Source organism: Canis lupus, chromosome 22, assembly GCF_048164855.1.
Source record: "Canis lupus baileyi chromosome 22, mCanLup2.hap1, whole genome shotgun sequence".
Classification (NCBI taxonomy): Eukaryota; Metazoa; Chordata; class Mammalia; order Carnivora; family Canidae; genus Canis; species Canis lupus.
In genome coordinates, this window is record NC_132859.1 from 15,609,535 (window position 1) to 15,626,546 (window position 17,012).

A 17,012-nucleotide genomic window follows, 5' to 3' on the forward strand; every position below is an offset into this window, starting at 1 on the left:
GAGCTTCCTGTAGGGAGCCTGCTTCTCCCTCTGCCTGTGTCTCTGCCTTTCTCTCTTGGTGTCTCTCATGAACAAATAAAAATCTTAAAAAAAAAAAAAAAAGCACAGCACTCCATGATTTTCAATTACTGAACTCATTCCATATATATTAAGGTAGCGAGCTCGTTTGTGCAATGCAAAAAAAAAAAAAAAAAAAATCCCTCCTCTCCCATGGCTTCTAATATTCAATAATAAACACACATACACATAATTTAAACCTAGGACACTAAGCATTAAAATATGCTTGTCATACCAACCTCAACCATTGATATATTTTGCCAATATCTTCATCTCACCATTTCAGTCTTCAGAGGAAAGCCAGCCACAAGCTTTCACTTTTTATGTTAGAGAAAAGAGATGTGACAAATTTGTCCTGGTTTCCTCACCAACAAACTAGGTGACGTTTGATGGTAGCTACAACTTGTGAAAACTTAAATAAAACTGACAAAATGTAAAATGGGTAGGTTCTATACAACACTTAAATCTGTGTCACTTGTTTCAACCTATCATACGTGGATTCATTTGGTTATTCTAAAGTTTCTAGCCCTTTAACCTTTCTGAAAGACTAAAACCAAAACTAGCAAAAAGTCATAATGTTAAAAAACCATTACAACCCAGGGAGGTATCCGAAATAACCTAATTAGGATCAAATTTCTCAGATATTCTTTGCAAATTAGATGTTTTGATACATGAAAAGAATGGTATCTAAGTATCAATAAACCTGTGGAAAATATGTCAGAACAGAAGTATCTTACTGAACTCTACAAATTAGATAATTTGACCTTTTGTTTCCTATAGATATCACCATGTCTAGCAGATCAGAGCCTGACACTTACCTTGAAAATGGCAATGCACTTTTGTTCTTCACATAATCCTAAGAAAATGTGATTACATTCTCATCAAGCCAAAATATTACAATACATTATAGGAAAAAAAACTTCCATACTTTCATAAGGATATTTTAATTTTTTAATTTTAACAATTCAAATAAAATTCAGCTAGTTAACATAAATAGAATAAATGCACATCATTTACAGCCATGTACACAAAATGCAAGAATAGCAAACCTCACAGAAATGGTCAAAAGATATCAACTCTTTTGAAGCTGATTATTTATCTATGACTAATAGATCATAATTTAATTGTTCACATATGAGGGGTACACATTCAAATGTTTAACAACATAAAAACGGAGTGAAACTAGAATTTTCAGTTTCTAAAAGGAGTAGCATAAAAAGCAGTGTATAGATTAACAAGAAATGTAAGGGGCATGATGGAGAAGAGACTTGAGTGGACAGAAAGCACATTGCATTAAATATTTTCATGTAATTAAAATTCTTTCTAATTTAAATCATTCAGAAACACCTTTATTCTTAGGAATGTTTAAGTCATGATCAGTAGACAGAAAGGCTCAACTATTATACTTATCAGCCCCAAAGTAAGGGGTCCCTACAGTACTAATAGTCTGGGCAGAAGAGCATTGTAAACAGAAGACAGGCATGAACAATGCTGAAGGAATAAAGGATAGGCTTTCTAGCACTTAAATCTTTTAAGTTCAAATCAGTATTTTTAGTGACTTACAATAAATCTAAAAATGCTGACATGTGTATACTCCAGTAAAAGAGCAAACACTCATTATTTTTAACAACCTGGTCCTAATACAGTACAATGGGCATTAGGTTTTAGGAAACAAAAGGCTAGATTAAATGACCAAACAATATTCTATTCCGGTTCCAAAGTCACAAATAAATTACTCATGAGCCCCATCTAGTAAGGTTGGTTCCATAAAATTACATACATAATGAAAATTAAGACAAACCTTTGGTGATACAGTTGTTTTTTTTTTCCTGGATTCAAAAGCACTGTATTATACTCCACAGTCCCAGGGTTGGTAATTCTCAGATTTGGACTTTGAAATTTAGAAAAACTGTCTATAAGCCACAGGTACCAAAGTTCTATCTGCTGCTCTATGAGCATACTCTTTCAGTATCTACTGCTTTAACAAGTTCAATTTCCTGTTAAGATTCTATAATAAAAGTACAGACAAATACAAAGAATGCTGCCAATCTCTATACTAGAAATAAAGTCATCTGATAGAAAATAGATGAAAACAATACACAGCTTTAAAAAAATTCAGTCCTTTAAGTATGCATTTTTCTTTTTAAACATTTGCATCAATTAAAAAAAAAATCTCCAAAGAAGTGTTTCAGAGACAAACTTTATATACAACTTTTATATAGCTTTCTTTTTAAAATTATCTCTGTCACACATAAAGTAAACTATGGCAGATTGTGCTCTGGGAAAAAAAAATTAAAATCAGCTTCATTGCTCCTTTCCAGTTGTTGCACAAAGAAACAAAGTCTAAGACTCTAAGATCTTTTCTTCCAGTACATAGAAAAGACTCACTTTTAAAAGCTAAATATAATGCATTAAAGGTCAACAGAAGTTTTACTTGCTAAAATACAAACAGGAGTAGAATATATGTTCATCCTTGAAGGACACTTATTATGAATTTGCTAACACTAAATAATAAGATGTTCCTTAGCTGCTGGTTTTCATATCATTCTTAATCATTTGTGGTGTACTGAGATCATTAAGATTAGGGGAATTTGTTCTACATTCGACACAACTAATGTTTATGAATCTTTGCAAGGCAAATGGCACTGTATTAGGCAGTATAAGTGGCACCTGAAAAGGCAAACACTATAGATTGAGACTTTCTCTACAGATTTAAGTTAGAAACCCCTGGATGATTTTTTTTTTTTGGCATGTTTCTCACAATAAATGTCAAAGCTAAAATTCACCATAAAAGGTACGAATAATCCCAAAGGTAATGAAACTGAATTTGCCTTTGGTCTCCAAATAGATTGGAATATTTTTAAATTCCAATCGAAGCACCTCAAAAACATCCAGTTACTGTTGATTATAAGGAGTTAAGAAGGTGAAGGAATTTAAGAGGGCACTGTGTTTCACTGGTGACAGTGGAGAAAGCTTGCAATGACGTGCTACAATTTTCTGTGTTGGGGCATTAGGGTGTACACAGACTACATAAAACATATTATTAAAGATCTTCAAAACACCGTATCTAAAACCCGGAAAAATGTTTTGCACATAGTTTCTGCCTAATACATGACCAATGTTTAAAAAAAATAATCTTAACATGGAATTCTCTCCTACTCTCATCCCCCCTCCAAAAAAAGGCCACAAAGTGCATTCACAAAGAGTCATTCTTAAGATAAAGCCATTGCACAAAACGTACAGTTCATCTTTACTGAAATGAGTACCACACTGGAGTTTAATTGTAGATGTTTTATACACCAGTATAGCAACATCCATAAGCAAAAGTCTCTTAACAGAATTACACAGCAAACATCTTCATAAGGGCCATACAAATATACATTTAAGTATTAAAAGGTACAGTTGAACTCAACAGCAAAATGTAAAAGCTATATCCTGTTAGCACACTTAATCTGAATTAACTTGAATCTTTCTGATTTACTATTTAAGAAATCAGGATAGCATAAATTTGTCAAAAGCAGTTTGTTCATTTACAAAACTGTTAGTTAATTAGGATCACTACCTGCTCAGACAGCAGAGGGCCCCTGTTCTGTTTATACTGCCCCAGATATTTATGATGTCACCTTAAAAAAAGAAACCTATTAGGGCAAAGCTGAAAATTACCATTTTCTCTACAAAATAAATGCGATCTAACTTGATCTTCTGGAAAAAATTCAAAGGTTCAAATTCCTAATGTGAAAACAGAGAAAGATTGAGAAGCGGTGAATTTTTTCTACTTTAAGAAAATATTTAGGTCTGATAGATGATAACTCAAGTTCATAACTTATAAATCAACGATGAGACAACTGCATTCATTCACTTATTGTAAAGTTAGAGAAGTATGAGGATGTGCTCAAGTTATTGAAATGGCCAAGAATCAACAGTTTACTGGTTTCTTCTGTCCCAAACTATTACCATCGAGCTTGATATGTTAATGAACAATAGAAGTGTCCACATTATGCTAAACATCAAGCACCTAGTTAGCAGTGGAAACCAAAATATTTTAAAGCTAAAAATACACAAGATCTTTAGACATTATTTCATTAGTTGTCAAAACTCGTGACTATTAATGCCAAATAATTAACTTTACATTCCAGATCCTCTCAAGGAAATGGGAAAATAATACTAAAGATCTCACTTATTCTTGTTATTTTACAATTTTACAGGAATTACACAGAAGCCAGAGGTAAGATATTTATGACTGTCAATACTATCTTTGGATAGTTATAATATTTATACAATCAGGGATGGCTTTGTTTAGAAGACTGGAAAAGTGCTCATGGAATAAACACTATACTCTGACTGCCATAAATCAACAAAATGCAACTGTGTCCCGTGGACATGGTAGAGAAAATGGCAATTTGGAGGAAGGAGTGATTCTAAAGGCTTTTTTAGAGGCAGCCTAGGTTTTTTTTTTTCCCCCCACATTACTGAAAAAGACCAAGTAATGTGATTATGATTACTTTAATTCCTACAGCCGAACTTCCACTCAGGCATAGTTACATGTTCCCAAACTTTTTTCTTCTGTCCACCATGCTGGCTTTGATACTGCATGGTCCACTGTAATCTTTTGGTCTTCCCTCTTCGTAGTGTGGCAGCCTGAAGTTGCTATCCATTCAGAAGGTAGACCACCAATTCATAGGTGGCCATCATAATGGCTGTGTTTGGAATCTGTCTCACCAGATGAGTTGTTAGACCACGGTAAAGAGACCCATAACCTTCTTCTTGAACAACCAAAGACAGTGTCTGAAAAAAAGATCTGTATTTTGTTCCCTCTTCACGTAGTCTTGTTCTTACAACTTCTGTTTAGGGGGGGAAAAAGTAATTTTAAAAACATTAATGATATCTTTATATCCTCCTAATGCTGAGCACATTCCATTTATCAGTTTTTAAGTGAAAGTTTAGGATATACAAGGAGTGATTTTTAATGTGCAACTTACTGAAACTGGTCTTATTACAATACCACCAAACTTCTAAGATAGCTGGCTAAAATCACTAATAATAAATACTAATTATAAAATTTCATAGGTTCCTGAGTGGTAATAAACAGAAGTATCAGTTATATACTAGATATGGATAAAATGGAGAATACATATGATAAGAAAAAGGTGAAGGAATAGAAAAGGGAATGCAGGTGATATCAGAGATAAATACACAAAGGTACAGTGAGAAATAAACACAAAAGATCTTAAGTGGACTCCACAATGAGAACATAGAATTATCTATTTATAGTGGTCCACAGATACTAACATGAAATTTCTTGTACATGAGGCTAAAAATGTTCAAAATACTAGCCGTTAGATAAAGGCCCCATCTAGGGAGCAACTAAGCAAAAATTGTAAAATTTTAGAGCTCTCAGAGATAAAGATTATATGGTTAGTCATTATTTAAGTTTTGAAAGGTGAGGAAATCAGACTGCTGAGAGGTTTTAGTCAGTTGGGGTAGAGGCTCGGACAAGAATTCAGAGCTCTCTATTGAAAAGACTGTTTATCCAACACACTACTCCTGATGGGCCTGAGGACAATGGCCTAGAACTATTTTCACTGCAAATAATATTTGAAATCTCTTGTGTCCTATCTTAAAAACTCATGCCATTTATATATTCCACTCTAAAACACTGTTTCTTATAATGACATCATCTCTCTTGAAGCGACAGAGTGTGTACAACTCTAAAACTGTCTCTCACCCTTAGCTGGCCAAAGTTCTAGGTATCCCAAAGTAGCTGAACCTAAACTATGCTGCTGATACTGTCTTCTTCTGACTTTTCTTAAAGAAAGAAGTTAGGAACTTCCCTCAGGAAACAGAGGTAAGTTCATAGTCCAACTGGATTAGAGTTGATTTTACTCATAAATTACATTTTAGAGCAAATAATCATTTCCTCCTAGCCTGGTCGCATTTGTCTTGATACAGTTTTGATCAGAGCCTTAGCTTTAAAAGGGTGAATGTAAATGTTAATCAGTGTAACAAAAGTGAAGCATTTAGATTAAAAACCCAAAGCAGGGGTGCCTGGATGGGTCAGTGTAGCATGCAATTCTTGATTTTAAGCCCCAAGTTGGATATAGAGATTACTTAAAAAATAAAATCTTAAAAAAAAAGCAAAAAAAAACCAAGGTTACACTTAGAACAAAATTATTAAAAAACCTTAGCATCTTACAAATTTTTAAGTGATTTTATTATTAATTAATCAAACTGGTTTATACTATAATAGGCTGGCCTTTGGTATTACAGACTCCATTTCAAATCTGTGCTCCTCCACTGAGGTAAACTATGTGATCTGAGTAAGCTATGTGACCCCTTCAGCAACTCAATCTTAACATTTCTTGTTTCCCATTTGGAAACGAAGACAAATTCTGGTTATGTTCTAGTATCCTTAGACTTAAATAGAGAATGTAAGTATTCAGTAGGAATTTTTTGTAGATTGGCAATATTATATATAAAGTATCTAGTACACTATCTACAACCCTACTTTTTTTTTTTAACTTGCCCAAACATCACCTGTCTAGAATCTGACTCTGGGCTATGTGACTGTCCAGAATCCATGCTAAATCTCTATCATACTACTATAATATATACTGACTGATTAAAACAGTTACTTATACACTGTTATGATGAACTCCTAAGAACTATATTTTGTTTTACTGGAATTCGATAAATTTTTTTTTTTTTAGATTTTATTTTTTTTTTATTTTTTAAAGATTTATTTATTCATGACAGACACAGAGAGAGGCAGAGACACAGGCAGAGGGAGAAGCAGGCTCCATGCAGGGAGCCTGATGTGGGACTCGATCCCAGGTCTCCAGGATCACACCCCGGGCTGAAGGCAGCACTAAACCACTGGGCCACTGGGGCTGCCCAGAATTCGATAAAATTATAAATGTTCTAATAAGTGGACTTTTGGCTGACATGGGAAAATATTTCTAAATTAATAGAATTTCTCATACAAACTCAACTCCTCTTACCATGTGGATATGCTATAGTCGTGGCACAAGTTTTTGAGGTGGCAGCAGCTAGCATCATTCCCACAAAATCTGATGCTTCTTTTACAGACTCTTCATCATTTTCCATTGTAGAAGCAATCTTATATTCCAGTAATTTTTGCTTAATACTTTCATAAATAACAAAATGGATAACGGTCTCTGATATGCCAGCATATGAAGCAGACATGCCCCTATAAAATCCTCTAAGTCCATCTGTCTGATACACTTTACGAATACATTCAAAAGCACCCATTCGCTTTTCTCCACGGTTCCTAAAGAGCAAAAAAGAAAAATCTTATTTACAAAGTAGTCAAGGTTTTTAAACAAAGTAAATAAAATACAGTAAAATATGCCACTCTAAATATAGAATGATCCTCTTTAACTCATGAAGAAGTAAAACCAGAGTTTTAAAACATTCATTTTAGATTTCCTATTCTTTTGTCCCAAGTTTGTCATATTAGATGGGTAACATGTAAGTAGTTTATTCTACTAATGCAAAATACACTACATTAAATCTTCAGTTTCATGTCCTCATTGAAGTTTGTATTGTAGGGATAAGAAATAAAATCCTTTAGTCCAAATACATTGTGACTACAGCTCAAGATAAAAACAAACTCTCATTACATTAAATCACTGAATCCAGTTCTAAGTTGAGCTTTCTTTTGCACTTAATAAAAAAGTGATTGAGACACCAAAGATGTACATCACAAAACAAGGAGAACAATTAATCTAATATTTGTAGATTTTAGGGATTCTTCCAAACCCACTCAGTTCTTTCCAAAAAAATGTGTGAATTTAAGTCAAATTTCCTATGATCCTTTAAAGGCAACGGTCTTATCTTTCATGTCAGTATCATGGTGAACAGTGAATGAGGACCCCTATACTTACCAAGTATTTATTGAGCATTGTGCCCAGTAAAACTTCCTTAGTGCTACTTAAGGACAGTGTATCTACTCTTACTTATACAAATACATATTTTTGAGTTTGTAAAAATATGACCTTACACTGTGATGCTCCCAATAAATGCTACCTACAGAGAAAGAAATAAAAATTGTATCTATTTATAAATTATATACAACCTGTTTCTGACATAACAAAATAAAAACACAATTAAGACACCCACCTGATAACCTACAAATTCCTCCAGTTATATGAACTAATTACTGTCCTCAATTAACAACACTGAATACTTTCTTCGTTGAATGATCCATGCAACCAACTGTAATCAATCAGTTTCTGCCATCAGAGACTTCCTCATTAGAAGTTAAAATACTACTAGTCCCAAAGGTTAATATGCAAACATATCAGCCCTGTTCTTGATTTCATGGTTATAAATTGGCATCTTTAAACCAACCTTTCACTATTACCCAACCCTATCTCATTCCCCACCACTCCCAAGCCTAAGAACTTGTGATGGCTTGTGTTATAATTTTAAGTGAAAAAATAATAGTTTTAAGCCATACTTTTCTCAGGACTTCCACCCCCTACCCCCACAGATCCACCCCACAACATACTAAAGCATACTCCTGGTATTTTATTTTATTTTATTTTATTTTATTTTATTTTATTTTATTTTATTTTATTTTATTTATTTTATTTTATTATTTTATTTTATTTCCTTCCTTCCTTCCTTTTTCTCTCTCTCTCTCTTTTTTTTTTTTTTTTTTTTTAAGATTTTATTTGTTCATGAGAGACACGGAGAGAGAGAGAGAGAGAGAGAGAGGCAGAGACACAGGCAGAGGGAGAAGCAGGCTCCACGCAAGGAGCCCGACATGGGACCCGAACTCGGGTCTCCAGGATCACGCCCTGGGCTGAAGGCGGCGCTAAACCGCTGAGCCACCGGGGCTGCCCATCCTTCAAGATCTAGGCTAGACTAGTTGACCATGTGTATTGTTCAACTGCCGGGAGGCCAGTCATAATCATTCATATAGTGAAATTATCACTGTTTGGGCTAGGCTAATATATATATTCTTTTTCTTTTCTTTAAAAACACAACACAGGGACGGCTGGGTGGCTCAGTGGTTGAGTGTCTGCCCTCGACTCAGGATGTGATCCAGGAGTTACGGGATTGAGTCCCACATCAGGCTCCTGCATGGAGTTTGCTTCTCCTCCCTCTGCCTATGTCTCTGCCTCTCTCTGTGTCTGTCATGAATAAATAAAATATTAAAAAATAAAAATAAAAACACAACACATACTTTCTTCCCTAGAAATTTTCATATTGCCAACCATTATATCACTTTTGCTTTTGATGGGAGACTCAAGTTTCAAAAACCAAACCAAAAAAGACAAATTCAGCAGCAAGAGGGGAAAAACATGGCTAGATACATGGCACTGATATCTCACAGTTATAAATTTACAGGAAAAAATTAGTTGAAACCAATTTTAATTATGTTTTAAGGAATTCACATACCTTGCATCAAGCTGTAACCGAGTCTTTATAAGCCAAATGGGGTTGGTCGCTGTGATTGCAGTAAAACCTAAACAAACATGTTTAAAATGAACTCTGGTAAAAATGAAGAACACACTATTAACTCTAAGGTTTTAAAAATCACATAAATCTATATTAAAGAAAATGCATATAAATATTTAAACTATTAATTGATGTATGCTATACAATTTTACAAACACATACGACCATGAACATTTGTAGTTTATTTCCAATCTACATTCTCAAATTTTGACCATAACTAAAAAATTTTAAGAACAAAATCTGATTATATATAAATTCCTCTCTCAACATATTCAGAATATTCTCTGGGGTGCTCTTTATACTCTAAGCTAAATTTAGAAACCCATTTCTACAGACAAATATATAGAAATTTTGTGTATTCTAGGGTTTTTTAGCATGCAAACTCTAAAACAGCTACTTGAGGTCCAAATCCCTATGTTCAAAGTGTATTTTACCTAAAGGTCAACATACTATACTTGATCTTAAGTTGGCTGTATAACAGAAAGGATTGCTGTTTGCCTTTATGAATGCTTCACATAAACATATACTTACTAATACTGTTAAAATAATAGTATCACAGAAGTCAGGTTTCTGTTAGGGTTAATAGGACAGATCTGTTTTTCACCCACTTAAACACATACAAAAACTCAAATGTTTGAAAAATTACAAATTGGAACTTCCCTCTCACTTTTATAGACACTGAAGAGAGAAACTCAGAGTAGAAGGTAGTTCTAGTTTACTTTAAAACTTAAGTACTATGTACTATCACTGCAGAAGGGTGGTCTCATAAAATGGCTCATTCTAATTAGTAAATTAAGATCTCTGGAGCAGTGTTTCTAGACTAGTATGGATCTTTTACTTGCTGTCTTCCTACTGTTCTGGAAAAATAGCACATGAAATGCAATCTTGATAACGGGAACTTATGAAGATTGCTTCATCTATACAAAACAGGGTTTTAATATACTGCTTGTGGACATTTAAGATCACTACACAAACTTCACAAAACTACTTACATCAAACTATATTTATTCAATTGGCCTTTAAATTCAGTGAAAACTTACATGCAGAAATGTCTAAGGATCTTAACTGATTTAATACTTTCTATCAAATAATAGGCAGGTGAAGCACATTGTTTTTAGAAAGATGGAATATAACCAGCACATTTAATATGAATTAAGTTCTTTCAGGAAGAAAAATGCTATGGTGCACTTAAAAAATAATTTGTTTTTTAAGTTAACATACAGTGCAGAACCAATCATAAACCTTTCTTGGCTTTCAACGTTATTATGCGTGTATCTAAAATGCAAAATAATTTTATCAAATTGTTTACAAAGTAGAATTTAGTCTCATAGGTTCTTTTTCCTTCTGTAATGTCAGATAATTAGCTAATTCAAATTTTATTCCCTTAATCCACTGTTTTAACACTGCAGAAATAGCCAGATGTCTCACAAAGGGAGGCTTAAACTGAATCTATTTATAAAACATGATAGATGGAATAAAAATTTGGTTTGGTAACTCCTTTTACTATTTTGTAATAGTTCTATAGTTTCCATTTCTCTCAAATGCTTTTAATACTATATACATATGTATAAAACTAGTATGGGACCAACAATTTTGTATGCACCAGTATTAAAATAATAAAAATTTAGTGTTGGACAGATTATCAGGAACATTTTTAAAGAAGAGTTTCTCTTCATTATAAATTCTTAGTAAAAGGAAAAGAGAAGAAAAATGTGAAACTGTTAGATCCATTTAAATATTTTACTTGGAAAAGATTTTTCCTGCCTTACCTGGCCTAAATGAGATAAAGCTAAAAAAATTTTTTTTTCTTGACCTTCCTTCATTTTCCTAAGTAGAAAACTCAAATACATTCAAATTATGTTTTAAAGCAAATATGCACCAGACATCAGTAATCTGGCCATACTTCTAATTAGATTAATTCTTTGTTTTTAAACTTAAATATTTGTATTAGCTAAATGTCTATATGGCAATACTAGGGGGTTTATTAGGGAAAGGGTGCTAAGCAGCACAAGGCAACAAAATACTCTCCATTATTCACAATGGTTTTTTATTAATTATCTTGTGGAAATTAAGAAAAAAAAATGCTTTTCATTAAATTGGAAAGCCTAAAACTGGGAATCCTTACACCAAACTTAAAAAAAAAAAAAAGCCTATCTAGGTAAAAATGTCAATCTTTCATACTTTATTTGAAAAAAGCATCAGTTTTTTTTTAAATAGAGAAGTTCTATTTCTAACAATAAAAACTTAGTATCCAAGCTTAATGCTCTTCCAAGTCACAAAATTCCTCAATTAAGGGCTGAAAAAGACTCCATATATGTAAACTTTAAAATATTGCAATAAATATTTATAAATATTACTAGAAATGAATTTTCCAAATATCCATGAATAAAATTTTAAATTATTCTCTGTACATATTAATGAACAATGACAGGACGCAAACAACAGGTATTTCTCACTTAACTAAAATTCATTTCCAAATACAAACTAATCTAGTGAACAGGATATATTAAAATTCAGGTAAGTGAGAGTGTTGTCATCTTATCCCTCTATAACTAACTGCTACTATTAATAACTTGTGCCTTCTAGAGTTGTTCTGGGTCAACTCTTCCAATAATAAGCTAGCTCTTAATAAAGACACTAGACTAGATGTCAGCAAACCATTATATTAGATTCTAGGCATGACCTGCAGGTTTTTAGCTATTGGTCTTTACCAGTTAAAACTCTGGTCCTAGAATTTTATGCTATTATGTTCTTTTTTTTTTTTTTTTTTGCTATTATGTTCTTTTAACCACAGACACTCTAATAAACTAACCAGACACTATTAAGCTAATTAAATTTATAAAAATATAGTCTATTATTAATTCAATAAATGAAACAAGTGCAAAAAAGCAAAAACTTACCACTGAATTATATATGGAAAGGCAATTTGAAGTTGGCCAATAGCCAAAGCTAAATGGATCTTCCTACTTCTAAGACAAACATATACAAAGATACTGGCAATGGTTCCCCTGAAGTTTAGAAATTTACTTATTTTTATTTTGGCATTTAAATTTTGTGAAATTTTGAATGCTAGTTCATATTAGTATTCTGAGCAGCCTGTTAAACATTAAAACTGACTTAGAGGCATATGAAGGATCTCTCTATAGGTTAAGAAGAATTACTATTGCTCCAGTCAGTTAAAGCAAAGTGGCAGATAGCAGCCATACTGTTAGCAGTGAGGTTAGAATTTTACTAGAAATTTTTTTTTAAAACTTTCAAAATGCAGCTTTTAAAGTTTTGCTTCATCTAAGATTCCATCTGATAATGTAACCAGATTAACACAAATCCTGCTTATAAGGAAACTTGCTGAAAATGTCTATTTCATTAAGTGAGTGATACCTGTCGTATTGCATTTTCAGTACTTTTTATTTCATCAAGTTCTGTTAAGAACAAAGCCCACCTAACCTCCTAAGAGAAATACATTAAAACTAAAAACTAATAAATAAATAAATAAATAAACTAAAACAGCTTATATCCCATATATTCTTATCCTGCATTTATTGGAAAGTAATGGTAGGTGTTAAGATCAATGTTTTTCCAAGAAAGTAGAAAGCTAAGAATCAACAGACAAGAGAATGGAAAGTACTGTATTAGACTTTTAAAATATGTTATGCTAAGCAAAAAGAACTACTATTTTCCCTAAAAGCTGTAGGATGATATGATACCATTTATACTATGTATATCTTAAATATTGTCATCAAATTCTTTCGAGGTCAAGGCTATTATGGCCAAGCTGAAGACCCCAGGCTTTTATTACACAATGACTGAAAAGTTACCCCATTCTTCCTTCTAGAAGGAATATTCTAAAGGGATTAGAATTAAAAGTTTTATAAAATACTCAGAACGCACACACATTCAGGAAATCAAAGTTCATTTCCCGCTTTCTATTACTTCCACAGCTATTATAAATTCCCAGGGTGTGTTTCTTATAACTAGAGGCTGCAAGAGATGCTCAGATCAGTACTCACGAGGTTTAAGTTAGTCCATATTTCTACAGGAAGTGACCTGCGGATGGGGAGCATGAGATGACACGATCTCACTCTTTTCTCGGGAGAAATGTACAGTAAATGCCTAAAATAGACACAGGCTTTTCTGTATCATAACAACAAGCAGTGACCTCATCAGAAACATGTGTACAAAATGAATCCCATTGGAAGGATTTCAGAAATATTTACTGTGAGATCTACCTTTTTTGAAAATTTTAAGTTTAAAAACAAAAAGGAATATCAGAATGGGTGATAATGTTTTTTTTTTTTTAAATGCACCGAGTACTGAAATTTCTGCCATCTGCAGCAGTTTCAGAGTCCAATACTTACCTAAAAGACGAATTTTGCCTTAAAGAAAAAAAATGCTAACCTTGTCAATGGGGAATCTAAGAAAATATTTAGAAGGGATTATCATATCCCATTTTCCTAATCATTATGATCTACCATGATCAGAGGTGAAATCAAATTTTCTATACTCTATCAGCTTATTTGGTAAATCTGTTTTGTCTTAGTAAATCTTAAAAAAAAAAAAAAACAGAATATTTGAGTAACATTTTGTAATTATTTATAATTGTTTTAAATAAAATATATGTTGCTACAATAGTACCTTTCACCTTTGCACTATGGCCAATAATATTGCACATCCATTTTTATGGAGTATTTTGATTATTTTGTATTTAATTTCTTGTGTTCTACAAAACAAAAAACAGGAAGAATGTTTACATACAAACACACAAAACATCAGTCCAGCCATCCATTTGGCTGAATACACTGCCATGGACAAATAAAATATCAAAAAATATATTTTATATAGGCAAGAATAAACTTTCTCTTTAACGAGTAAAAACTTAACCTTTAGTAATAAACTTTAAGTCAAATAGAAAAATGTATCCTGAATTACTGTATTACTGTATTACTGAAAAGTAACAGTGAATGCCATAAGCAAATAAAACCCGCCAGGTATGTAGTAAATGTTAAATGATTACATTATTGGTATTTTAAAAATTAAGCAATAACTATCTGAATATATAATCTAATAAAAATCAGAATTCTTTTCATTTAAATCTATAATGTTGTATAAAAGTCTGTATATTCTAGATAAAAACTTTTGAAAACTGGGAATTACTATAAAGAAACCATACTATTTTTTTGTATACACACTTGTATACAAAAAAATAGGTATATAGAGAGGGATATCCAAGTTCATTTAAACCAAAACATACAAAACATACAAATACCCTCAACAAACAAATACTCTCAGTCTAACAAAGGTTACATGTAGGGAAGGAAAAAGAAAAAAAAGCAGGTAAAACAGAGTCAACATTACTTAATTTTTATTAAATAGTCTTATAACTGGAAATAATTTTTCCTCTAAATTTAGGTTTATAAATTCTTATAGTATTGCCCTAAGACACTACAACAAACCAAAATAAGATCCACTTTAAATAAACTGTCATTCTGAGAAAAAAGTTTTACTACCTAAACACTTGAGTTCATATAGATAAAATGCAAAATCAACTGGCTACTTGGAATAAAAATTACGTACAAGATCTGTTAGTACTTAATGTGTTGTCTGAGGTGGCAAAATCTTGCAGGCAGTATCATTAAACAGTCTATTTCACTGTACTTTTTGATACTAAAGTGACAAGGTTAGCATTTTTTTAATAGCCCGTTAAAAGATGATTTTTCACATGACTCCCTCTAAGAACTTTGCACCCCCAATTCATATTTAGAAGACTTCTAAAAATGATCCTGAAGAAAATCCAGAACAATCCGGTCTAGATTATTTCAAGAATGAAGGGGGGCAAAAGGCTACCTTCATGACTTTGCATGGGATCATTCAGTTTTAACCAACCATGTAGTTATGTATAAAAACTGCAAAGCTAAGTGTTAATGCTCATGAATAGTGCAAGAAAGCTCTGAAAGCATAATTCTTAGAAAAATGTAACTGTAAACAAATGGAAGAAGTATTTTCAAATTACATAATAAGTATATAGTGCAATAATCTCTGAACAATGATAAGACCATCAATTTACAAAAATTCAAGGAATTCAAGTTGGAAAATAGTATCAACGTATAGATAAAAACAGAGTTGACATTTGTACACATTTGAGAAAAAAGCTTAAAATGACAATTCCACTGAAATTCTCTGCAACATGATACATAAATAGTAATAAACTCCGATGAGATATTCTAATGAAAAAAGATGTTCCATTGGGAATTAAGATATTCTAAAACCCTAAATTTGCATTACTGAATATCTATCAACTATCCTTAACTAAAAATGACTGCTCATCTACTTTCTTGACTTCAAGTCTTCCAAAATAAAAAAAAGAAAGCTTAACATTTCTTTAATAATTTTCTGGGGTTAAAAAACAAAATAAACACGGGTAATCCAGAAATATATTCTTAAAGATCCCAATATAGCAGTTATATAGTTTGGAATTGGCCACTAATTTTTACCTTATACCCACTCAAATTTGTAGAGGAAAAATCATCCGTACTCAATGTCTAAAAAAAGTATTATTTAAAAAAAAATTCTAGTTGTAATTAGATGATCTCTACAGTACGAAAGAACTAAATCTCAAAATCCAAATCTTTGTAGAGCCACCTATATTCCAAAGATAAGGTAAGAGAAGCTCGCATGAATTACCTAACTTGCCCAAGATCTTTCCTCATGGGTACATAACAGTATTTCACCACCTTGACTCTAAGGTTTTTACCTTTTATCTTTAAAACTTCAATGAGTCAGTCAACAGTTACCAAACATAAAAACCCTTGAAAATAATTTGTGAGGTATATTGTAGATTATACAGCTATTGACCTTTCAGAAATTAGTTATTTCCAACTTACACTTAGTTCGTTAAAGTATGTGGTTCAAATTGATCCAATTTATTTCTAAACAGAAAATGGTTAACAGTTTAAGGCACTCATTATTAAACATGTAATTGACAATTTATTGCTCAACAGTTGATGAAAGTAGTAATAATTTGCTTTATAGTCATAGCATAATTTGCAAATGTGAGGTATGGTCAAATATACAACACATCTCAGAAAACTGTAGAGAATGAACCAAAGGTCATGGCTTTGTCTAACACGCATTGCAACAAATGATTCCAGAACCAGACTGGTCAAATCAATTCCTAGTTTATCTTTAAGGCAGTACAAAGGCCCAGAACTAGTTGCTTTAATTCAGAATCATATATGCTCAACAATGATGACAGAAGAGTCCTTGGAAAACATTTCTATAGCAAGCATGTACACATAGCCAGTGCCTAAATTTCAAGTACTATCTAATTGATTTATATGGAATCTAAACATATTTTTCAAAAATACATACATTACAGTAACTCTCAGTTATCAATAATACATCACAAAAATTTCAGCATTTGAGCACAGGACAAAATGAATACTTTACCAAGAACTGCCGGCACATTTCAGACA

At 32.3% G+C, this 17,012-nt stretch overlaps 1 protein-coding gene across 2 annotated transcripts in view; it reads right to left on the reverse strand.

The window, feature by feature from the left end:
* Positions 1 to 985: 985 nt before the first annotated feature.
* The window catches only part of SLC25A36 (solute carrier family 25 member 36), a 36,955-nt gene continuing 20,928 nt past the window's right edge, over positions 986 to 17,012 (reverse strand). For both annotated transcript variants that reach the window (XM_072792500.1, XM_072792501.1), the window contains exons 5-7: positions 9,484 to 9,550; positions 7,056 to 7,345; positions 986 to 4,898 (exon numbers count right to left, since the gene is read on the reverse strand). In XM_072792500.1, coding sequence (XP_072648601.1) covers positions 4,705 to 4,898; positions 7,056 to 7,345; positions 9,484 to 9,550 — 551 coding nt within the window. In that variant the 3' untranslated portion in view covers positions 986 to 4,704. The remainder of the gene's footprint in view (positions 4,899 to 7,055; positions 7,346 to 9,483; positions 9,551 to 17,012) is intronic.